At 48.0% G+C, this 19,579-nt stretch overlaps 1 protein-coding gene across 8 annotated transcripts in view; it reads left to right on the top strand.

Annotated features, from left to right (window-relative positions):
• Positions 1-19,579, top strand: part of LOC107512255 (nuclear receptor coactivator 5-like) — a 45,532-nt gene that overhangs the window by 7,514 nt on the left and 18,439 nt on the right. For 6 of the 8 annotated variants that reach the window (XM_016147618.2, XM_036231247.1, XM_036231248.1 and 3 more), the window contains exons 2-4: positions 6,491-6,557; positions 19,044-19,126; positions 19,276-19,402. In XM_016147618.2, the coding sequence (XP_016003104.2) occupies positions 6,499-6,557; positions 19,044-19,126; positions 19,276-19,402 (269 nt within the window). In that variant the 5' untranslated portion in view covers positions 6,491-6,498. The remainder of the gene's footprint in view (positions 1-6,490; positions 6,558-19,043; positions 19,127-19,275; positions 19,403-19,579) is intronic. The other 2 variants (XM_036231249.1, XM_036231250.1) reach the window with 2 other exon arrangements.

Raw genomic sequence — 19,579 nt, 5'->3', positions numbered from 1 at the left:
GCAATGGAGGGCAAGACCATTTTGCGGGTGAATGTCTCTTGCCAGAGCTCTCCCATAGGAGAGGAGGGAGAGCAGCCAGAGGCCACGTGCAATTCAGCGTTGGCTTTTTAATGCTGCCCTCAGTGCTGAGAACACGCTGGAAGCCCCCAGCACTGCTCTCAGGTGATCACTGCCGTCTAGGGTGAAGTTTCATTTGGCGCTTTTGGCTGAGTGGTGGGGCCACCCTGTCCCCAAGCTCATGGTGGAAAATCTGATTTCCCCCTTGCACGTTTGTAAGTTGACAGCTAAAGTATTTTTCATTGCACTACTAAAGAATTGCAAAAGATATCATTGCCCTTCTAGCTTGTCTTTATTATATGTTTGTTTTAACTATTTTGAGCAAAATCTAAGGGTTGTACATTTAGCTCATTTAGTTAATGGAAATCGTCTGGCAAAACATAGAACTGGCCAAATTGAGCCTCACTGTCCAACCCAGAGGTCTGACTTCATTTTTTAAAAAACATCTTATCGGGGTATAATTTACGTACTATGCATCACGCTCATTTAAAATGTAATGGTTTTTAGTAAACTCACATAAACTATTACCACGGGTAATTTTAGAATGTTTATGTGATGCCAAAAAGGTGCCTCGTGACCGTTTTCAGGCACTTCCCATCCCACCCCAGGCAACCAGGGACCTGCCTCTGTTTCTATGAATTCACATTTTCTGGATATGTCATATAAATAGAGTTATCATATAATTTGTAGACTTTCGTGACTGACCTTCACTTTAGCATAAAGTTTTTGAGGTCCGTCCGTGTCGTAGCATATGCCAGTACTCGATTCCTTTTTGTCGTCGAATAGGATTTCACTGTGTGGATGTGCCACATTTTTTCTATTTATCCATTTACCAGTCGATGGACATTCGAATTGTTTCCATTTGCTCCTCCGAATAGTCACATGCGAGTCTTTGTCCGTACAAAGGCATGTTTCATTTCTCTAGGGTCATGTGGTGACTTTTTTTTTGAATTTTATTTTATTATTAGTATCAAGTATACAATACATTGGTTAGACATTTATATGTAGTTTATAAAATGGTCCCCCTAATTGCTCTTTCTCTCCTCTGGCTCCCCACCTCGCCGTTATGTTAATGCCGACTGCATTCCCTGTGCCAATCATGCGGTAAACTAATGTTTAACTTTTAAGAACCTGCCAAACCGCTCACCATCTAACATCCCCACCGGTAACATGCATTCCAGTTCCTTCACGTTCTCAACACGTGCCCCTTTAGTTACAGCTACCCTTGTAGGTGCGAAGTGGTGTCTCATCATTGGTAAAATGCACGGGACAGAGTTTACCATCTTAACCATTTTAATTTCACAGTTCAGTAGTGTACAGTAAATTCACATTATTGTACGACCATTCTCCAAGACTTTTTCAACGTGCAAAACTGAAACTCCTTACCCATTAGCCAAGTCTCCAGCCGCTGGTAACCACCATTCTATTCTACTTTCTGTTTCTGTGAATTTGACTGCTCTCGATACCTCATCTGAGTGTTCTTTTTGGGACTCGCTTATTTCACTTAGTATGATGTTCTCAGGGTTCGTCATGTTATAGCATGTAGCAGGATTTCCTTTTTAGGGCTGAATGCTATTCTGTGTGTGTGTGTGCGCGTATCACATTTTGTTGATGGACCTTTTGGCCTTTGTGAATAATGCTGCTGTGGAGCGTGAGTGTACATATATCTTCAGGACCCTGCTTTCGATTCTTTTGGATACATACGCAGAAGCGGAATTACTAGATCATTTGATAGGTCTGTTTTTAACTCTCTGGGGAACTGCCATACTGTTTTCTGTAGTGGCTGCATTATTTTACATGTCCACCAACAGGGCACAAGGGTTCCGATTTCCCCATACCCTTGATCAACATTTATTTCTGGCTTTGTTTTTGGTAGTGACCATCATTATGGGTGTGACGATCTCATTGTGGTTTTGATTCACATTTTCCTTATGATCGATAACGTCCAAGCACCTTCTCATGGTTCGTGCCGTGCATACGTCTTTGAAGAAATGTCTACTCATCCTCTGCCTCTTTTTGAATTGTTGTTTGTTTTTTTATTATTGAATTATAAGAGTTCTTTATATGTACTGGCTACAAATTATTTATCAGGTACAGTCATATCTCATTATTGTGTTTTCCTTTATTGTACTTCACGGATATTGCGGGGTTTTTTGTTTGTTTGTTTTTTGTTTTAAAACAAATTGTAGGTTTGTGGTCAACCTGAATGGAGCAAGGCTTTCAGTGCCATTTATCCAACAGTATTTGCTCACTTCGTGTCTCAGTTTGGTGATTCTTGCACTGTTTCAGACCTTTTTATTATTACATTTGTTCCAGTGATCTACATTCAGTGATTTCGATGTTACTGTTGCAATTGTTTTGGGGTGCCACAAACCACACCCATGTAAGACAGCAAACCTAATATGTGTGTTCTGATTTCTCCATTGATCGACCGTTCCCCTGTCTCTCTCCCGCTTCTCGGGTCTCCCTCTTCCCTGAGACACAGCAATATTGAAATTAGGCCAATAAGTGTTCAGCCGAAAAGGTCACATGTCTCTCACTTTATTTTTATTTTTTTAATTTATGTTTTTCAATTAGAGATGACATTCAGTGTTGTTTTATATTAGTTTCAGATGTACAGCATAGTGGTCCGACGTTTATATAATTTACAGAGTGATCTCCCAATTAGTCTGGGCCCCACCTGACACTATACCCAGCTATTACGGTGTTATTGACTGTATTCCCGGTGTTGTACTTCACACCCCCGTTGCTATTCCCTAATTACCAATTTGTGCTTTTTCATCCCTTCACCTTCTTCGGCCTTTCCCCCACCCCCCTCTCCATCCGGCAGTCGCCAGTTTGTTCCGTGTATCGATGAGTCTGTTTTCGTTTTGTTTGTGCATTTATTTTGTTTACTTTAGATTCCACATATGTAAGAAATCATATGGTAGTTGTCCTTTTCTGTCTTATTTCACTTAGCATAATACCCTCCTGTTGCGAATGGTAAGATTTTGTGTTTTGTGTGTGTGCGTGCGCGTGTGTGTGTGTTTTATGACAGTAGCATTCCATCGTATGTATACACTACAACTTCGTTATCTAATCTATTGATTGGCACTTTGGTTGCTTCTATATCTCGGCTACAGTGAACATAGGGGTGCATAGATCTTTTTAAATGAGCGTTTTGACTTTCTTTGGGTCGATACCCAGGAGTGGAATTGCTGGGTCATAAGGTAGTTCTATTTTTAACTTTTTGAGGAACCTCTAAACTCTTTTCCATAGTGGCTGTACAAATTTACAATTTCATCAAAAGGGCACAAGGGTTCCCTTTTCTTCACATCCTCACCAACACTTGTGTTTTGATTTACTGATGATAGCCATTTTGGCAGGTGTGAGGTGATACCTTATTGTGGTTTTAATTTCCATTTTTCTGATAGTCATGTTGATCATCTTTTCATGTCTATTGGCCATCTTTGTGTCCATTTTGGAAAAATGTGTATTCTTGTCCTTTGCCCGTTTTTTAATTGGATTTTTTTTTTTTAGTGTTGAGTCGTATGAGTTTTTTATAAATTTTGGATCTTAACCCCTTTTCAGAAGTATCGTTGGCAAATACCTCCTATTCAGTAGGTTGTCTTCTCATTTTATTGATGGTTTCCTTTCTGTAAAAAACCTTTTTAGTTTGATATAGTCCCACTTATTTATTTTTCCTTTTGTTTCCCTTGCCCGAGGAGATACATCAATAAAAATATTACTAAGAGCAGGGTCAGCGAGTTCACTGTCTGTGTTTTCTAGGAGTTTTGTAGTCTCGGGTCTTACGCTTAAGTCTTTAATCTATTTTGAGCTTATTCTCGTATGTGATGTGGGAAGCTGGCGGAGGTGACCTTACTTCTGGTCAAACAGACTTGTTGCCGTTCATCCCTGTGACGGACGCCCCGCTCTCCCGGGCGGATGGGCGCGGAGTAACTCTGGGAATCGGATGAACTAAGGCCGCGTTCCCTCCAGCGTCTCTTGTTGAAATGCTCCGCTTTGTTCTGCTCTCCCCCGCTTTCTTGAATCTTGTTCTGAAGTTTAACGCTGGGTGATGCACCGGAGTACGATTCCAGGTGGTGAGAGGCGGGTCTTTCTTCTGTACAGTGGGAGAGGGGGTTGGGGAGAGGGAGAGAGGGCGGGGGCGGGGGTAGATCACAGGCCTTTTCTCAGTCCGTTAGATCAGGGCTGTTTGGGAAAGAGCAGAGGGTCTGAAATCGATCGTCTTCATAATCCCCACGCTCACGCTCATGCACTCCACAGAACGTCTTAGTGTCCTGAGGTTCGTTTACCCAGTCGGAAGACTCCTGCTTAAGGAGTCACCTGTCCCAGGAGGCGTTCTCCGATCTCCCTCATTCACCTCTGTGTTCCTTCCTCTTCCCTACAGGATCCTTGCACACGACGCTTTCTTTCACTCTTCTAAACTGTATTTACTCATCTATTGAGTACATGTTTTATTGAGTGCTTACTATGTGCCAGGTGCTGTGTTTGGCACTGAGGACAATATGGTCAGCAAAGAAACAGGCATGTCCCTGTTTTCATGGCGCATTCATTCCAGTGGGGGAGACGATCATTAAATAGCCACACGAATAAACATAAAATTACAAGTGTGGTAAGGGCAGGGGAGAGGTATGTGAAACCGGGTATCGTGTGAACTCCCGGGGGAGGGAGTGCCCTGGGGCGTGCCCTGACTTGTGAGGGAGGCGGGGAAGGCTTCGCTGCAGAAATGAAACTGAACTCAGCTGAAGGAAGGGCAGGGAGGCGGCAACGGAGGTGGCGAGCGGGCAGACATTCTCGGCGGAGGTCGCAGCGTGTGCACGGCCCCCTGAGCTGGTTCCAGCGTTCCCAGGAACCTACTGGGTAGGTGTGAGGATGGACGCCGTGCTCAGGCAGCAGGGACCTTTAAAAGGCCTTTCTCGTATATTCTGCATTATACACATTTGAATCTCAGAGCAAAGCTTAAAAAACATAGAGGTAAACATAGTGACCTTGGGTTAGACAGTGTTTTCTTAGGTATAACATCTAAATCACAAACAGCCAAAGAAAAATTAGATAAACTGTATTTCATCAGAATTAAATACTTTCATACTTCAAAGGATACTATCTGGAAGGCGAAAGGGGAACCCTCAGAGTTGGAAGGAATAATTGTAAATCATATACCTGAAAAGGGCCTAGTGTCCATAATATGTGAAGGAATTTTGCCACTCAACAAAAGTAAAAAACAATTAAAAATGGTCAAAGAATCCGAACATACATTTCTTCAAAGATGTCCAAGTGGCCAGTAGCACATGAGAAGATGCTCAGCATCACTAATCATGAGGGACGTGCCACTCAAAACCACTTCACACCGACTAGGGTGGTGGCAATGACAGTAGTCAACAACAGGTGTCGACAAGGATGTGGAGAAATGGAAACCCTCACACGTTGCTGGCAGGGGTGTAAAAAAGTGCGGCAGATTCACGAAAGACAGTCTGGCAGGTCCTCAAAGAGTTACGAGTACAGTTATCACGTGACCCAGCCGTGCCACTCCTAAGTATTGGGAGTGGAACAGTTCACTCCCGAGAGAATTGAAACGTTTGCACAAAAACTCGTACACAGATGTTTATAGCAACATTATTAGTCAAAAAGTGGAAACAGCCCAAATGATCGTCCGGCAGGTAGATGAATAAAGAGTGGGAAATCTAGGCAGTGGAATACTACTCAGCCGTAAAAAGGCATGGTACGGATACATCCCACACCATGGATAGACCTCGGCAACGTGCCAAGTGGACGAAGCCAGACACAAGAGAGAACGTGCTATACGAACCACCAGGACAGACAGATCCGTGGAGACGGCGCGTTCGTGGTTGACAGGGGCCGGAAGGCGTAGCGCGACTGCCGTCGGAGGGGGGCGGGCGCGCGGGGGCTGAAAATGCTCCGGAGGGAGACGGCTGGGGTGCACGGTCAGTGCCTCAGGAACAGGAAGGAGACCCGCCGGCCCCAGACGTGACCCCGGACAGCGTGTTCGTGGTGCTTCGGCTTCGCCGTGCGTCCGTCAGGCGGCTCGTGGTTGTGGGGGAAGAGCGAGGGCACCAAAGTGGGACCGAATTCAGTGAAATAGAATCCACGCCGGTTCTTTTGCTTTCCCGAGGCCTTTCCTTCCCAGTTACCGCTTTTCCTTTCCTCCAGTCCATATCCCTGGGCCCTCCCCTCGGGGTTTTATTGACTTAAACTTTGTCTTTAGCAGAGAAATGGAGTCGGGAGGGTATCTCTGGGTTGTACTGATCTGGTCTTCAGTGTTACATTTGCCTGAAAATTGGTATAATGCGGTGTCGGGTGGGTGCTGGAAGCAAGCATTGCTCCTTGTAACTTGTACAAGATTCACTTGCTAGCGATAGCGTGAAAATGGTTTTTTAATTTAATCCTAAAAGAAAGCAATTGATTTTTCTAGGACTTAAGATGTCTTCGCTGGTGAGACATCACAGAGGACAATACGGAGGACCTTCAGTGGCTAAAAGGTAAAGTGAAACGTTCTTTAAGTACGCGCCTTGGCTTTTATGTGACCCCAGGGTGAAGCAGCAAAATTAGTTGAGAACATAACGCAGATATCAAGATTTAATTTTGGCAATCGTTGCTGATTTTACTTTAATTTTAGTTTACGTAATTTAAAAAAAAAATCCTTTTCCATCTTTTCTGATCACAAAAGTAATACATTAAAAATTTTTTTTTTTCATTTTGGAATACTTAAAGAATCAGGAAGTTACAGCAAATAATTGCTTTTAAATATTCAAACAGCACCGAAGTGCACGGACCAAAAGTGCAAACCCCCTGTAACCCCACCCTGAGGGTTCGCCAGAGCGAACGGCCTGGTGTGTCTTCGTTAGGCTTTTTGTTTACATTTCTGGGGAAATCTGTGAGCAAAGTAAACTCGAGTTCGGCACGGTGGCAGGCCGTCCGCCGACCTGCTTGTGTTTGCTCGCTAACATTCACCTCTGCGGATGCCGAGACAGACACCGTCAGGCCTTCGCGCTGCCCTGTCCTTCCCCGTCACTTCCGCACACCGCTGATGGCCCTGGGGCCTGGTTACGGGAGCCAGAGTCGGGCCCCCACCCTACTGTGGCCTTGCTCGTCCTGCTTGCAGAACTTAGGAACAGCAGGCCCCATTCCTGCTGTTCCAGAGGTCTGGGGCCCAGGGAGATGCTCTCCAAGTGCGCGGCGTAGGGGACGCATGCCGTCGGGGCTGCGACCGCCCTGGGAATCCTGCACCAGCACATCGCTGGGACCCGTCATCTGGGGAACTCTGCTGAGCCCGGCTGCACCCAGCATTTGACCCGTGGCAGGTCGCCGCTGGTTGGAGTTGGGGTGCCTGTCAATGCAGCTCGTGCGGGTGCTGCTGTAGACCTGGGTGCCCGCGCCACACGCTCAGGCCGCCCTGCGGCGCAGCCCTCGGGTCTGGCCTCCCGCCTGCCTGCCACAGAGCGGGTCCTCCAGGATCTGCGAGTTGGTGTTGAGGGAGCATCTGAGGTGCTGACTAAAGCAGCCGTCGTCCAGGGTACGTACAGCCTTAACCCAGAGGAAAGAAGAACGGAATGCGAAAGGCAGACGGAAACGCTCCAGACCATAGCTGTGTTTGGACCATGTCTCAGTCTTCCATGTCCGCCACATCAAATCATCACAAACTTAGTAGTTTCAAAGACCACACGCTTGTCGTCATCGGGCTTGGCAGGTCAGAAGTGCGATGTGGATCTCGCCAGGCTGAAATCCAGGTGTGAGCAGACCGCGTTCCTTTGTGGGGAGGCCGAGGGACGGAATCTGTGTCCTTGCGTGTTTGGAATTCGGTTCCTTGCAGCCGCGGGTCTGGGGGCTCCATTTTTCTGTGGCTGTCCGCCGAGGGCCGTTAGGGTCTGCTCGAGGCCTCGTGCATCTTCGCGTACTCTAGGCTCCAGCGGTTCTTTTAGGCCCGGCTTCTGCCTGCCACAGGCCATCAGGACAGATGGTCCCAGTAGCCCCTGAGAGCATCGCTCTGTCATGGAACAGCATGGGGACCCTGTTTGATTCCAAGATGCAATTTATTTTTGAAAACTTTATTATGAAAATTTTCAAACGTAAATCAAAATAAAGAAACGTTAACACACCCCTTGTACCTTGTACTTTATTCTAGTAAATACTGACTTTCGGCCAATATGTGTCATCTTCCTCACCCCAGTTGAAAATTATTTTGAGGCAAATCTCAGAGAACATATTTTTATATATATGTATTTTAACATGTATTTCTAGAAGATAGGGACTCTGTTCTCATTACATAGTCAAAGTTGGTTTACTAATATAACTCCCCCAAATCAGTGTGTGTACATAACATTTCTAGTTACGTCAACTTGTAAAAGAGGTTTCTGTGAACGAAGTATGACCAGACACCTGTTTAATGTTAACTGGTTTGAAGTCTTCTCAGACCCAGTACCTTTTCCTGTACGATTGTAGTTTCTTTCTGCAGGTGCCCACAGGACCCTGGAAAAAATAGAATATACTAGTTTCCCATAGATGTCATAACAAAGTACCACAAATCGGGTGGCTTACAACAACAGAAATTGATTCTGTCACCGTTCCGGAGGCCAGGAGTCTGAAACCCAGATGTCGCCAGAGCTGGTTCCTCCCGGAGGCCCCGCGGGAGCGTCTGTCCAGGCCCCCCTCTGGCTGCTGGCGATCGCTGGGGTGTTTCTCGGCTTTTAGCTGCATCGCTCCAGCCTCGGCCTCTTGTCACATGACGTTCTCCGTGTCCAGATTTGCTGTCGACATCGGATTGGGATCCACCTTAAACCAGTATGACCTCATCTTAACTTGATTGTACCTTGCAAAGACACAATTGCTAGTGTCAGCATTTTCAAATAAAGTCCTATTCACACGTACCAGGGGTTAGGACTTCAACATATCTTTTTGGCGAACACAATTCAACCCACAACAAAGAGTAATGTTTAAAGAGACACTTGGAAATTGTTCTACCTCGGAGGAAGACTCAGGCCACATACCCTGTTAAATTGTGTGTGAATATATTGCAGCAGGGGACGGTGCAACAGACAGCTCTCGACGGTCAAGGTCACACTCGTACCGCAAAGGAGGAACCTGGCAGCACCAAGTGCTTTCCACGTAGTTCATTTATGATACAGGCTTGAATCACTTCGCTTTTTTTCTTTAGGAAAAAAAAAAACAGCAGTTTTTACCATTTTTGTTTTTGGGGAATGGCATTAATTCTCACTGAGAATACCTCTTGCATATGGTCTATGGTATAACTGAGGTCAAGTTCTGAGTCAGTTGTGTAAATTTGATCGTTTTCTCAGTGTGTGCTCTTTTGAGGGCTAGAATTTTAGAGTGATGTGTAGACGTCTCTGGGCCTGAGGTTAGTATTGATGGACATTCACTCTCTTATTTGCAGCATTGAAACCTTTTCACACGCTCTGTAAATATTCAGAGCACATGCTGTACTGGGCTCTGAGTGAGCGAGAAGAGACATGCTTGGTGCTTAGCAGACTTTATATGCTCAGCAATTGTTTATGCATGAATGACATTGGACTCCCAGCTCATACAGGTGTCCCTAAAGCACATATGGAAAGGTTGACAAACAGATGTAATGAGCAGGGAATCCTGGAAAGAGTAAAAAGGAGAACTGTGTACCTAATGTGGCTGTCCACATGTCCCCATCCACACGGAGCCTTTGCCGGGGTTTCAAGCACTTGCTACTGGTTTCGGGTGATCAGCTGAGGCCTAAGAAGTATTTTCTTTGACCCAAGAGAGCTCTCTTCTCTTCATCACCTGCTAGATGGCTTCTCCCAGTTGCTAGCATCAGCATTTTTTTCTTCTATATTTTCACTTACGTTTATAAAATAATAAGGGCAGAATGCAATAAAATATTCAAGTCGTTGACCCGAATAAATACCATTACACAGAAAAAGCTGTCAAGAACGAGTATCAGCTCTCATGTTTCCCTGTGGGGCAACTTGACGTGTTGGCCCAATAGTGGCTGAGGGTCCAGTGTACAGTGAAGAGTTTTCTGGATGTGGCAGCAGGTCGAAGAGGTTCTAGTGCCAGTTCCTGTCAACAGCCGGTTACCTAACCACATGAGACCTAAGTGTCCTTGTGTGCAAAATGAGAAGGCCTGGGCTCTAGGAAGCCTAAAGGTCTTTTGACATTTACAGTTAAAAACATTATTCATTTTAGCAAATTCGTTCGTTCTGCAGTTATTCACAGCACGCCTGTGATGTGGCAAGCACTGTTCCAGGTGCTGGGGAAACAGTGAACAGACGGACAGAAATCCCTAGTTTTGTCTTCTGGGAGCTTACCTTCCTACTTAGGAAATACACAGATAAATGAACATGTATAGTGGGTGACCAGTGCTCGGTCAAGGTCGTCAGAAACAAGGGCAGCTTGAGAAACTGCCACAGTCGAGAGGAGCCTCAGGAGACGCGGCAACTAAATGAAATGTATCCCGAATGGGATGCCGGACCAGGAAGAAAACACGTTGGGTAGAAACCAGGGAAATCTAACAAACTGTGGACTTCGTTAATAGTGTATCAGTATTGGCTGACCAGTTGTGACAATTGTACCACGCTAGCGTGGGGTGTTAATAATAGAAACCGGGTGTATGTCGTATGAGAACTATCTTATAGTGGTACCATCTTTATAATTTTTCTGCTCTGAAAAAGTAAGAAAAGCAAAGCTGGACCAGAGGGGCAGGGAGCACAGCTGGTGGGGAAGGCGAGGGAGGGCCCTGCCGAGAAGATGGTGCTTGAGCAGAGCCCTGGGTGGACACGAGGAGGCCACCATGCGGACGTGGGCGGGGGGGATGTGTGCTGAAGACGGAACAGCGAGAGGCGAGGCCTGCAGCAGAGGACAGCTCGGAGGCCTGCTGGTTGCCATGCAGGGCGCCCGCTGGGAGAAGAGGTGCAAGTCGGGAGTTAGGTCAGGCGCGTGCGCTGGGCAGGAGGTGGAGCAGCAGCTGGGCATCCGGACCTTCTCAGGCCTGGTCAGAACTTCGGCATCAACTCCGGGCCAGAGGCTGGCAAAGCAGTGGCTCTGGCCTGTTCCACTCAGCACGAGCCTCCTTTCAGAGGCTTTGGGGAGTGACCACTCGAGGGCCTCATTCGGCCTTAGAGCAGGGGTCGGAAAACCATGTGTTAGGGCCAAGTGCCATCCCCGAGTTTTTTCTACGAAGGTGAGCCCGTACCTTCCCTCTCCCTTGCACCTGTGAGGTGGTTTCGTACCTTCATAGTACAGTTTATAATTGTTTTGTCACATTCTGTATCTATCCTGGGATTCTCCTCAATTCCTAAATGATTTGTTAAAATTTGCATACATTAATGCTCACTCTTTATGCCGTAAAGTTCTATAGGTTTTGACAAGTGCATAGCGGTGTGCATCCACAGTTACCGCATCGTACAGAACAACTGCACTGTCTGCTCACGCTTTTCCCGTTAACTCCTCCCCATCACACCTCTGGCGACCACTGATCTACCTCCGTCTTCCTAGTTTTGTCTTTTCCAGAGTGTCGTACATTTGGAGTCGTGCAGTATGTAGCCTTTTTAGACTGGCTTCTTTCACTTAGCAATATGCATTTAAGATCCATCCATGTCTTTTTGTGGTTTGAGACCTTATTTCTGTTGATCGCTTAGTAACATTCATGGTACGGATGTACCACAGTTGTTTACCCATTTACCCGTGAAGGGCATCTTGCTTGCTTCCAGTTTCTGACGTTTATGAGTATAGCTGCTCTAAACATTTGTGGAGTCTGTGTGTGTGTGTGTGTGCGCGCGTGTGCGTGTGTGAGTGTACACATAGGTTTTCAGAAAAGTCGGGTGCGTTTGCTGAATCGCGTAGCAGCGCTGTGTTTGGCCGTGTGTTGGCCTCTGCTCGTGAGAGTGTCACGGAGGGAACATACGGCTTGTTCCGGTCTGTGTCCCTTTGGCAGTGCCATGTTTCTACTCTCTTCCTATTTCTGGAAGCTTGACTGAAATTTCTCCAGAGGAGTGTTAAAATTCAAATTGTTTTCAGTGAAATTTGAAATTATGATGGAGCTTCTAAGAGTAGACTCTTAAAAATCTTTTTAATTTTAAAATTTATCCCCAGTGGGTCCTATCCTGAGAACTTAATAGATCAGCTGTCTAATAAGTTGAGGTAATTGAGATACAACAGTAAAAGTTAAAAATAATCGTTCTAGCATTCCTGGAGGCTTTGAGAGTGACATGTACATTTAATTTGAAATTGTGAGGAAAGTGTGAACACTCTAAGATGAGTGAGGTTCTCTCTGTGTAGTCTTCAGAATCTACATGATTTCTGAGCAGCTCTAAAACTTGAAATAGATTGAAACCTATTAAAGGGGGGGGGGAGCAGGAAAGAGGTTTGGATTCTTTTAGCTTTATCAGTGTATAACTATCGATGTGGAATATTGATATATAATAATACACTGCATATTTAAAAGGTACAATTTAAGCTTTGACATATGGCTGTCAGATCAGAACAAGGTAATGAAGCACAGCTGTCACCTCCCAGAGTTTCCTTGGGCCAGCGAGGTCGCTTCTGAATGTGAGTCTGCACACTGTGTCTCATAGAGAAATGCTGACTCGCCGAAAATTGTCACTTGAACTTGACGTTTTGCAGGATTTGATTAAAATGGCCAAGCACACCAAAGGACGTGCCCTTCACTCACGTCCGTTCGCGCAGCTCTGTGCGGAGATGGACGCAGAGCGCACCATCTCCTCCCACGCAGACGTGAGGCGGCTTTCTGCAGGTGGGCCGCTGGCCAGAGTGCTGTCCCGGAGAGTTCTTTTAGAAAAACAGTCACCACTGGCAGCACGTTTCAGTGACCCAGAATGGGTCACAAAACTTGCTGACTTGTGCGACATATTCAGCCTGCTTAACCAACTCAGTCTGTCGCTTCAGGGGAGAACAGCAGCTGCGTTCAAGTCGGCAGGTGAAGTGGCTGCGTTCAAAGCCAAGCTGGGGACATGGGGACTATGCATGAACACTGGGATTTTCAACATGTTTCAAACATTAGCGGAGATTTGGAAGTGACTGCGCCAGGGCCTTCTTTCTCCCAGCTGGTGCGTGGTCACCGTTCTCAGCCCTTACAAGAGTCAGAGCATGACTTCCCAACCGCGAACGCCCCCCGAACTGGGGAGGAATGGATCCACAACCCATTTGTGAATGAGCCAGGTGAATCAACTTTGTCCGTGCTGGAAGAAGATCAGCTGCAAATGACAGTGGCCTTCAAAGTCCGTTTGAGACAACTTCAGGTCTCCATACATTCTGGATTAAAGTCAAGGCAGAATATTCTGATTGCCACCAAAGCACGGAAAGGCCGCTTCCGTTTCCAACCCCCGTCTCTGCGAAGCAGGGATTTCAGCAGTGACAGCGGCCACAGCGAGATTACGGAGCAGACTGGACACTTCAGGAGTCGCTGCCTCCCGTCATCCCCGGACGGGACCGCCTGGCTGCAGGAAACCAAGCTCAGGGCTCCCAGTGTTTCCGCATTGCGGTGGGTCGTGTGATTACTTCATTGTATGTACATTACAGTGTAACAATAGTAGAAATAATGTAATGCACGATAATGTAATGTGCTTGAATCACCCCAAAACCATCCCCCTGGGTCCGTGGAAAAATTGTGTTCCACGAAACCTGTCCCTGGTGCCAAAGAGGTTGGGGACCACCACCTTACTTTGTCACTGAGTAACGTTCCCTTATCCGGTGCTGTGGACTGAATCGGGCTCCCCTGCGACTCTGTGGAAGCCCTAACCCCCAGGGTGGCCGTATTTAGAGACAGGACTTTTAAGAGGTAATAAAGATTAAGTGAGGTCACAAGAGTGGGATCCTAATCTGGTAGGACCGGTGGCCTTATAAGAAGAGGAAAAGCCATGTCAGGACACAGCAAGGAGGTGGCCGTCTGCTGGCCAGAAAGAGCTCTCCCCAGAATGCCCCCACGCGACATCCTGATGCCAGGCTTCCCGCCTCCAGAACGCTTGAGAAAATAGACTCCTGTCGTTTAAGCCACGCGCTCTGTGGGGTTTTGTCGGGACGGCCTGAGCGGGCCGAGAGGCGTGGACATGCCGCGGTTTGTTTTCCGTCCACCTGTTGCTGGTCGTTTCCAGTTTGGGGCCGTTACAAATGTCGCTTCTGTGAACATGCCTGTTCAGTCTGTGTGGACTCGCGCTGTCATTTTTATTGGGTAAATATCTAGGAGCGGACGGGCTGGGTTATGTGTGTTTTACTTTTTTTGGAACTTGCCAGACTTCTCTGAGGGGATTGTTCCGTTTTACGTTCCCTCCAGCGCGTGGAGAGTTCCGGTTCCTCCACGTGGGTCTTGAGGCTTCCGCTGCGAATCGCTCTCACTTGGGTGGGCCGCCCAGCATGTGGCGGAAGCCGCTTCGCCAGCTGTCACACGGCCGGGAGAGGCGTGGGCGGGCAGCTGTGTCACCCGGGAGCCCTCCCTCGAGCTCTTTATGTTATCAAGTGAGAATTTTTTATGCCTTTGTTAATTTACTTTCCATAAAAATTTAGGATGACTTAATATCTTTATCTTTTACTTGTATTTACATTGCTTTTCCTGATTTTTTTTACTTACAGACTTCCTGGGTTAAACTCAGAGTTTTGAGCTGAGAGGTATTGAAAGCATCCTGGGTTTCAGAGTCAGACGTGCTTGGATTTGATGAGCACAGGCTGGCAGCGTGGCAGGTCATGTGATCTGAGCCTGTTTCCTCATCTATTTTCCAACCGTGTGCGGAGGTTGATATTACCCAGCTTTACGGTTGTTACGAGGCTCAAATATAATACATCGAAAACATCTTCATTGAACTCCTGGAAAACTATTCTAATTTCCCAAGATGTATTTGTAATTATAAATTCTGTTTTCCGTTTGAGCGTGGTTGACCTGCTACCCACTAAGTGAGTAGAAGAACTGAAGTTTTAATGGGCGCCACGAGTTACGGGGAGACCGCAGAGAATATGGCAAAATGCAGTGGCATCGCCAGGGCACAGGGTGACCTTGCAGCGTTTAAAAATGTCCGAGCCTTCCTTTGACCACTTGCACTGCTGAGGGATCTAGTTCATGTGTGTAGTATCGCGACTTCCACAAAGGCGACTCCTGCCTGAGTGTAATTCCTCCACGCAGCCGGTTTGGGAACCCCCAGCCTCCAGGTTACTCAGCGGTCGTTGTTAAGGAGGGGTGCTTCTCAGCCTCTGCGCCCCGAGCCTGGATACGTGCCCGCCTTTCTCGGCCGGGCCGCAGTGTTTGCTCACAGGCCCTCTGTCCAGCTGGCGAGCGCGTGGGCCTGCCCTCGGTGGAGAAGGGGGGAGCTATCCTTTGCTGGCTGGGCCAGACCGCACATCTGAGGCCACTGACATTTGAAGGGTCATCCTGGAAGGAGTCCCGCGTGGTCAGGTGGTTGGCGTTAGCGCGGCCAGGTCGGCTGGAGCTGGAACTGCACGGGAGCGGAGGCCCCGGTGAGGCGGGAAGTGTGGGTGCCGGTAGGCACGGGGTTCATTTGGCCAGGTGGGGGTGTCTGGAGGCCTTTCCTCCTCTGCCCGGCTGCCGGGTTCCGATATCCTGGGGCGTTTCTCCTTAGAGCCGGCTGGCTTTCTTGGCATCAGTCGGTCTAGTTGCTAGGAAGCCGAGGAAGGCAAATGCAACTTCCTTTTGACTCGCTCGCGTTGAGCCATCTGCTTATTCCTTCTCGTGGCCTTCAGACTTGGCCGGGATCGTCGGGAAGAGGGTCAGTCAGCATCTGCGCTCCTTATCCTCTTTGGGAACGGGGAGCTTTCTAACAACTCTTTAACCCTCTCCGTCCAGATCCAGCAGTTTACGTGTTTGGTCCCTCGTTTCTTTCCGCTAACAGTTTGGAGCAGGTGTTTTCTTAGGGTTTGCCCTTTGTTTTTGTCTTAGACGTAGATCTACGTCGTGTGTTAACCACACGGCTCTTCAGTGAGGCGGGGATGTCCGCTCGTCAGGTGCACACGTCACGGAAACATTCGCAGTGGTCTTCGTCGTGGACCTTGCACCCTCGGCATCGATGCGCACGCGTCGTTTAGGAGTTTGTCTCATAAGCCACATTGTGGAGTTCACGTCAGATACAGTGAAGGTGGCAGATAATCCACAGAAATTTATGGTGATGTTAGTGCAGCGTCTAGCAAAGAGAAGCTTTAGAAAACAGTGATTAAAAAATAATTACCACACACTCTCAGCTTCGCATACTTTTAGGTTTAGTTCAGTTGGGCAAATCAGGTTCGTTAGCTTGAAGCCCCTTCTGTTGTGAGTTTGTAACGGTCTTCCTTGTAACAGAGCTGTGCCTTCCATTGTCAACTGCAGAAACAGTCGAGCAGACAACTAGACAAAAATAGAAATAGGCATTACAAAATAGAGGAGAGGTTCTGGAAAAAAACTTCTGAGAAAAGCCATTGTTCGCGTTTTAAAACCCCAGTTTAACTGAAGATTTAATCGCCTTAGTGGGTACCAGAACTGTGGAAACCAATGTATGGGCCATGGGAAGTAATTTCTTCTTAAGTGTAATTTTGTCTTTGTTGGTTTTTTAGCAGTAAGCCATATAAACCTTTTCTGTCGACTTCTTATTCTCCCCAAGAGGGCTGCTTAGAGGAGGGGGAAGACATGCGAAGGTAAAATTTTATTGTTGTGGCTCAATTTGCTAAAAGCTTTAGGCGTAATTTAGATGTGCTCTTACTGTGCAGACTTATGTGTTTGTTAAAATTGATGTTATTAATATTTGCTTTTTGGGGAGTCCCTCAGGTCAGCTCAATCACATCGAGCCCTTCCACTTTAACCTTTGCCTTTCCATAGTCATTTGAACTCGAGTAGCTAAAAGAGACCTGCAGACCGAAAGGACCCAGCCACTCAGGCCTCTTCTCCGCGGGGTTTGCAGTAAGCCCCACGCGGGTGACCCGCTCTGTGGGTCCCCCTTTCTTCCACGCCGCCACACCATCTAACCATCGGTATATGCGCAAAGATGCAAATGTATTAGGAGACAATCGGTACTCCAGAGCTGAGCATGTCTCTTAAAAAAAAAAATTCTTTTTTTTTTTAACCCAAGGAATGACTAAATAGATGTAAAAGTGTCTGATAATAAAAAGTGAAAAACCCCTTTTCAAAGCTTTTCCATCCCTCCCCGACCCCCCCCCCCCCCATTTTTAACTTAGATGGCTCGCGCTGGTGTGTTGTTCTGGAACTTGCTCCTTTCACTCGCCTGTATATTTTGGAGGACTATTTGTCCTCCTGGTTTTGACCATTGTGTTGTATTCCAAAGTGTATTCCAAAGGAAACCGTTTTGAAGGTAATCTCATTTCGTTTACTCTTCCACGGTCAGTGGCGGCGTTCTCAGCAACTACATGTGTACATCAGCATGGCGGTTCAGGATTCTCTGCCTCTGTAGTTTTGGTAAAAGCGGTTTTCCTTGAACTGTGTTTGAATTGATCCTTCTGTTATGACAGGGCCTCTCACCCACATTAAAGATGAGATTTGTGTCTGATCAGATTAATAATTCAAAATGGAAAAAGGCTTTCCTCAGTTGCGGAGGCACTGAGCAGGACACGACTCGGGTGACTGATAGTGGGGGTTATCTTCTCTCAGGTAACATTTCTGAGAACAAGCCTTCAGATGCCTCTGAAGGAGAGATTTCCTTAGCCCGGATCTGAGAGGAACCTGAAGACAAAGATGGATAACAGTGGCTTACATCTGTTGAGGGCCCGCTCTGCGTCAGGCACCTGTACTAACTCATTCAATCCTCGTAGCAACGCTTGGAGGTGGGGGTCTCCTAATATCCCCATTTTACAGGTGATGAAACCGAGGCATCAGAATGTTAAGTAATTTGCCCGGCTTACCCAGGTAGTAAGCGGCGGAGGTCAGACCCCGGCCCAGGCAGCTCCAGTTTCAACACCATACGGCCTTTCCCCGATGGCCAGCTGCCAGCTCCTGGGGACCTCCCGATCCCTCTGACTGCTGAGGGTGGTGGCAGCGAAGTTTCCATACCACTTCACTAAAAGGAAGAATGCAAAGGCCGAGGGGAAGCCAGCAAGGGTTAGAGAAGGCGGGCGGCTCAAAGAGGGGCGTCTGGAGTCGGCGGCAGACACGCAGCCAAAGACAGCCTGCGTGGGCGAGCCCGCGATCGCCTGTCGGTCAGGCCCGGCCCGGACTCTGGCAGGGGCTTCGCTCCTGGAAGTCCAGAGCTGCGTCTCCGCGCTGCCCAGAGGTCGGTGTGGACAAGCACCGGAACGAAAGTCGTACGGGCAGAGCCAAGGGGCGGACGCTGGTGGTGGCTTGACGAGTGGGTGCTGGCCCTTTGCCAGGCAGCATGTCGCCGCTGGTGAGGAAAGAACCGATTGCCGCCTGCCCCCAGGTGGCTCTCTCCCTGGCAGGACATGCCTTGTGCACAGAAACCTCGGCGTCTGGATGCTGGTGAGCCGCGGCAGGTGCCTGGTGCAGGCTGCACCGTGCGCCCAGCCCCCGCCTGGTGCGGGGCCCCAGCAGAGGGGCCGCTCTCGCGGCCGATGGGTTCCCTGGCACCTGCGCCTTCAGCAAGGAGCGATGAGAGCGGATCTTGTGGACTCGTTTTTTACCCACATCCAACAAAGACCTCGAGAGATAAGCACCCTTCTTTAAAAGATGAACACTTCTTGTAAAATCACCTTGTATCTTTTAGAATAAACACCTTAAGGTGCGAATCAGCCCCTCCCTCCCCCTCTCTCTCCCTCCCTCTGTGTCTTACGTGACAGAGATCAGTGGCGCCAGACAGTCCTTTGCATCATAACAGGGGAGAGGATGCGAGTGGGGAAGGGCAGAGAACCCCAGAAACACAAGAAACAGGTTCCCGAGCGCCGCGTCCCCTCTAAGTAGACGCAGCCCTTACTGAGGCGCCTGCGCGTCGCCCCGGGTGATCTGAGATTTATTTTTCGGCTTTCGGGGCACAGTGAGAGGGAGACTGTTTGTACCAACTCTCATATTTTCGTGCATCCAACAGCATCGATGAGTTATGGCGGAATGTGGCTGATTATTCCAAAGGGAGCGACGCTCGCCGTGCCCGGTGCCAGCACCCTCCGCTAGGTAAGGGTCCGGTGGAGAGTCTGCCGAATCTTCGCTGTCTGTCCCTTGGAGGGGTGTTGTCTTTCATTTACGTTTTCTGCAGGAAACTCTGGACACTCCAGTGACTGCTTCGGGCCTTGCAAGGGCATGATAATACCCATGTTTTTCAGACGATGCCAGCAGCTGGGACATTTGGAAAGAGGGGCTTTTCCAGCACTTCTATCAGATGGTTCAGAAAGAACGGGATCAAGAGCGGCCTTCAGATTGCATTATTGTTTCCGTCAACAAGGAACAGAGGTAGATTTATTTCTTTAGCGTGTCACATGAGAGCGCGTACCCACCAAACAGGCGTCGGCCTTAGACACGGACGTCCCTGCGAGCTGAGAGTCCCGAAGTGCTGAGTTAGAGCGCCGCGTCACGGCTCACAGGAATTACGGCGTCAGGTCTGCCGGCCTGGGCCTGGTGGCGGTGCCG

The sequence above is a fragment of the Rousettus aegyptiacus genome, unplaced genomic scaffold, assembly GCF_014176215.1.
Source record: "Rousettus aegyptiacus isolate mRouAeg1 unplaced genomic scaffold, mRouAeg1.p scaffold_m13_p_14, whole genome shotgun sequence".
Taxonomy (NCBI): Eukaryota; Metazoa; Chordata; class Mammalia; order Chiroptera; family Pteropodidae; genus Rousettus; species Rousettus aegyptiacus.
The sequence above is the reverse complement of the archived record's forward strand: the minus strand, read 5'-3'. Positions and strand labels throughout refer to the sequence as shown.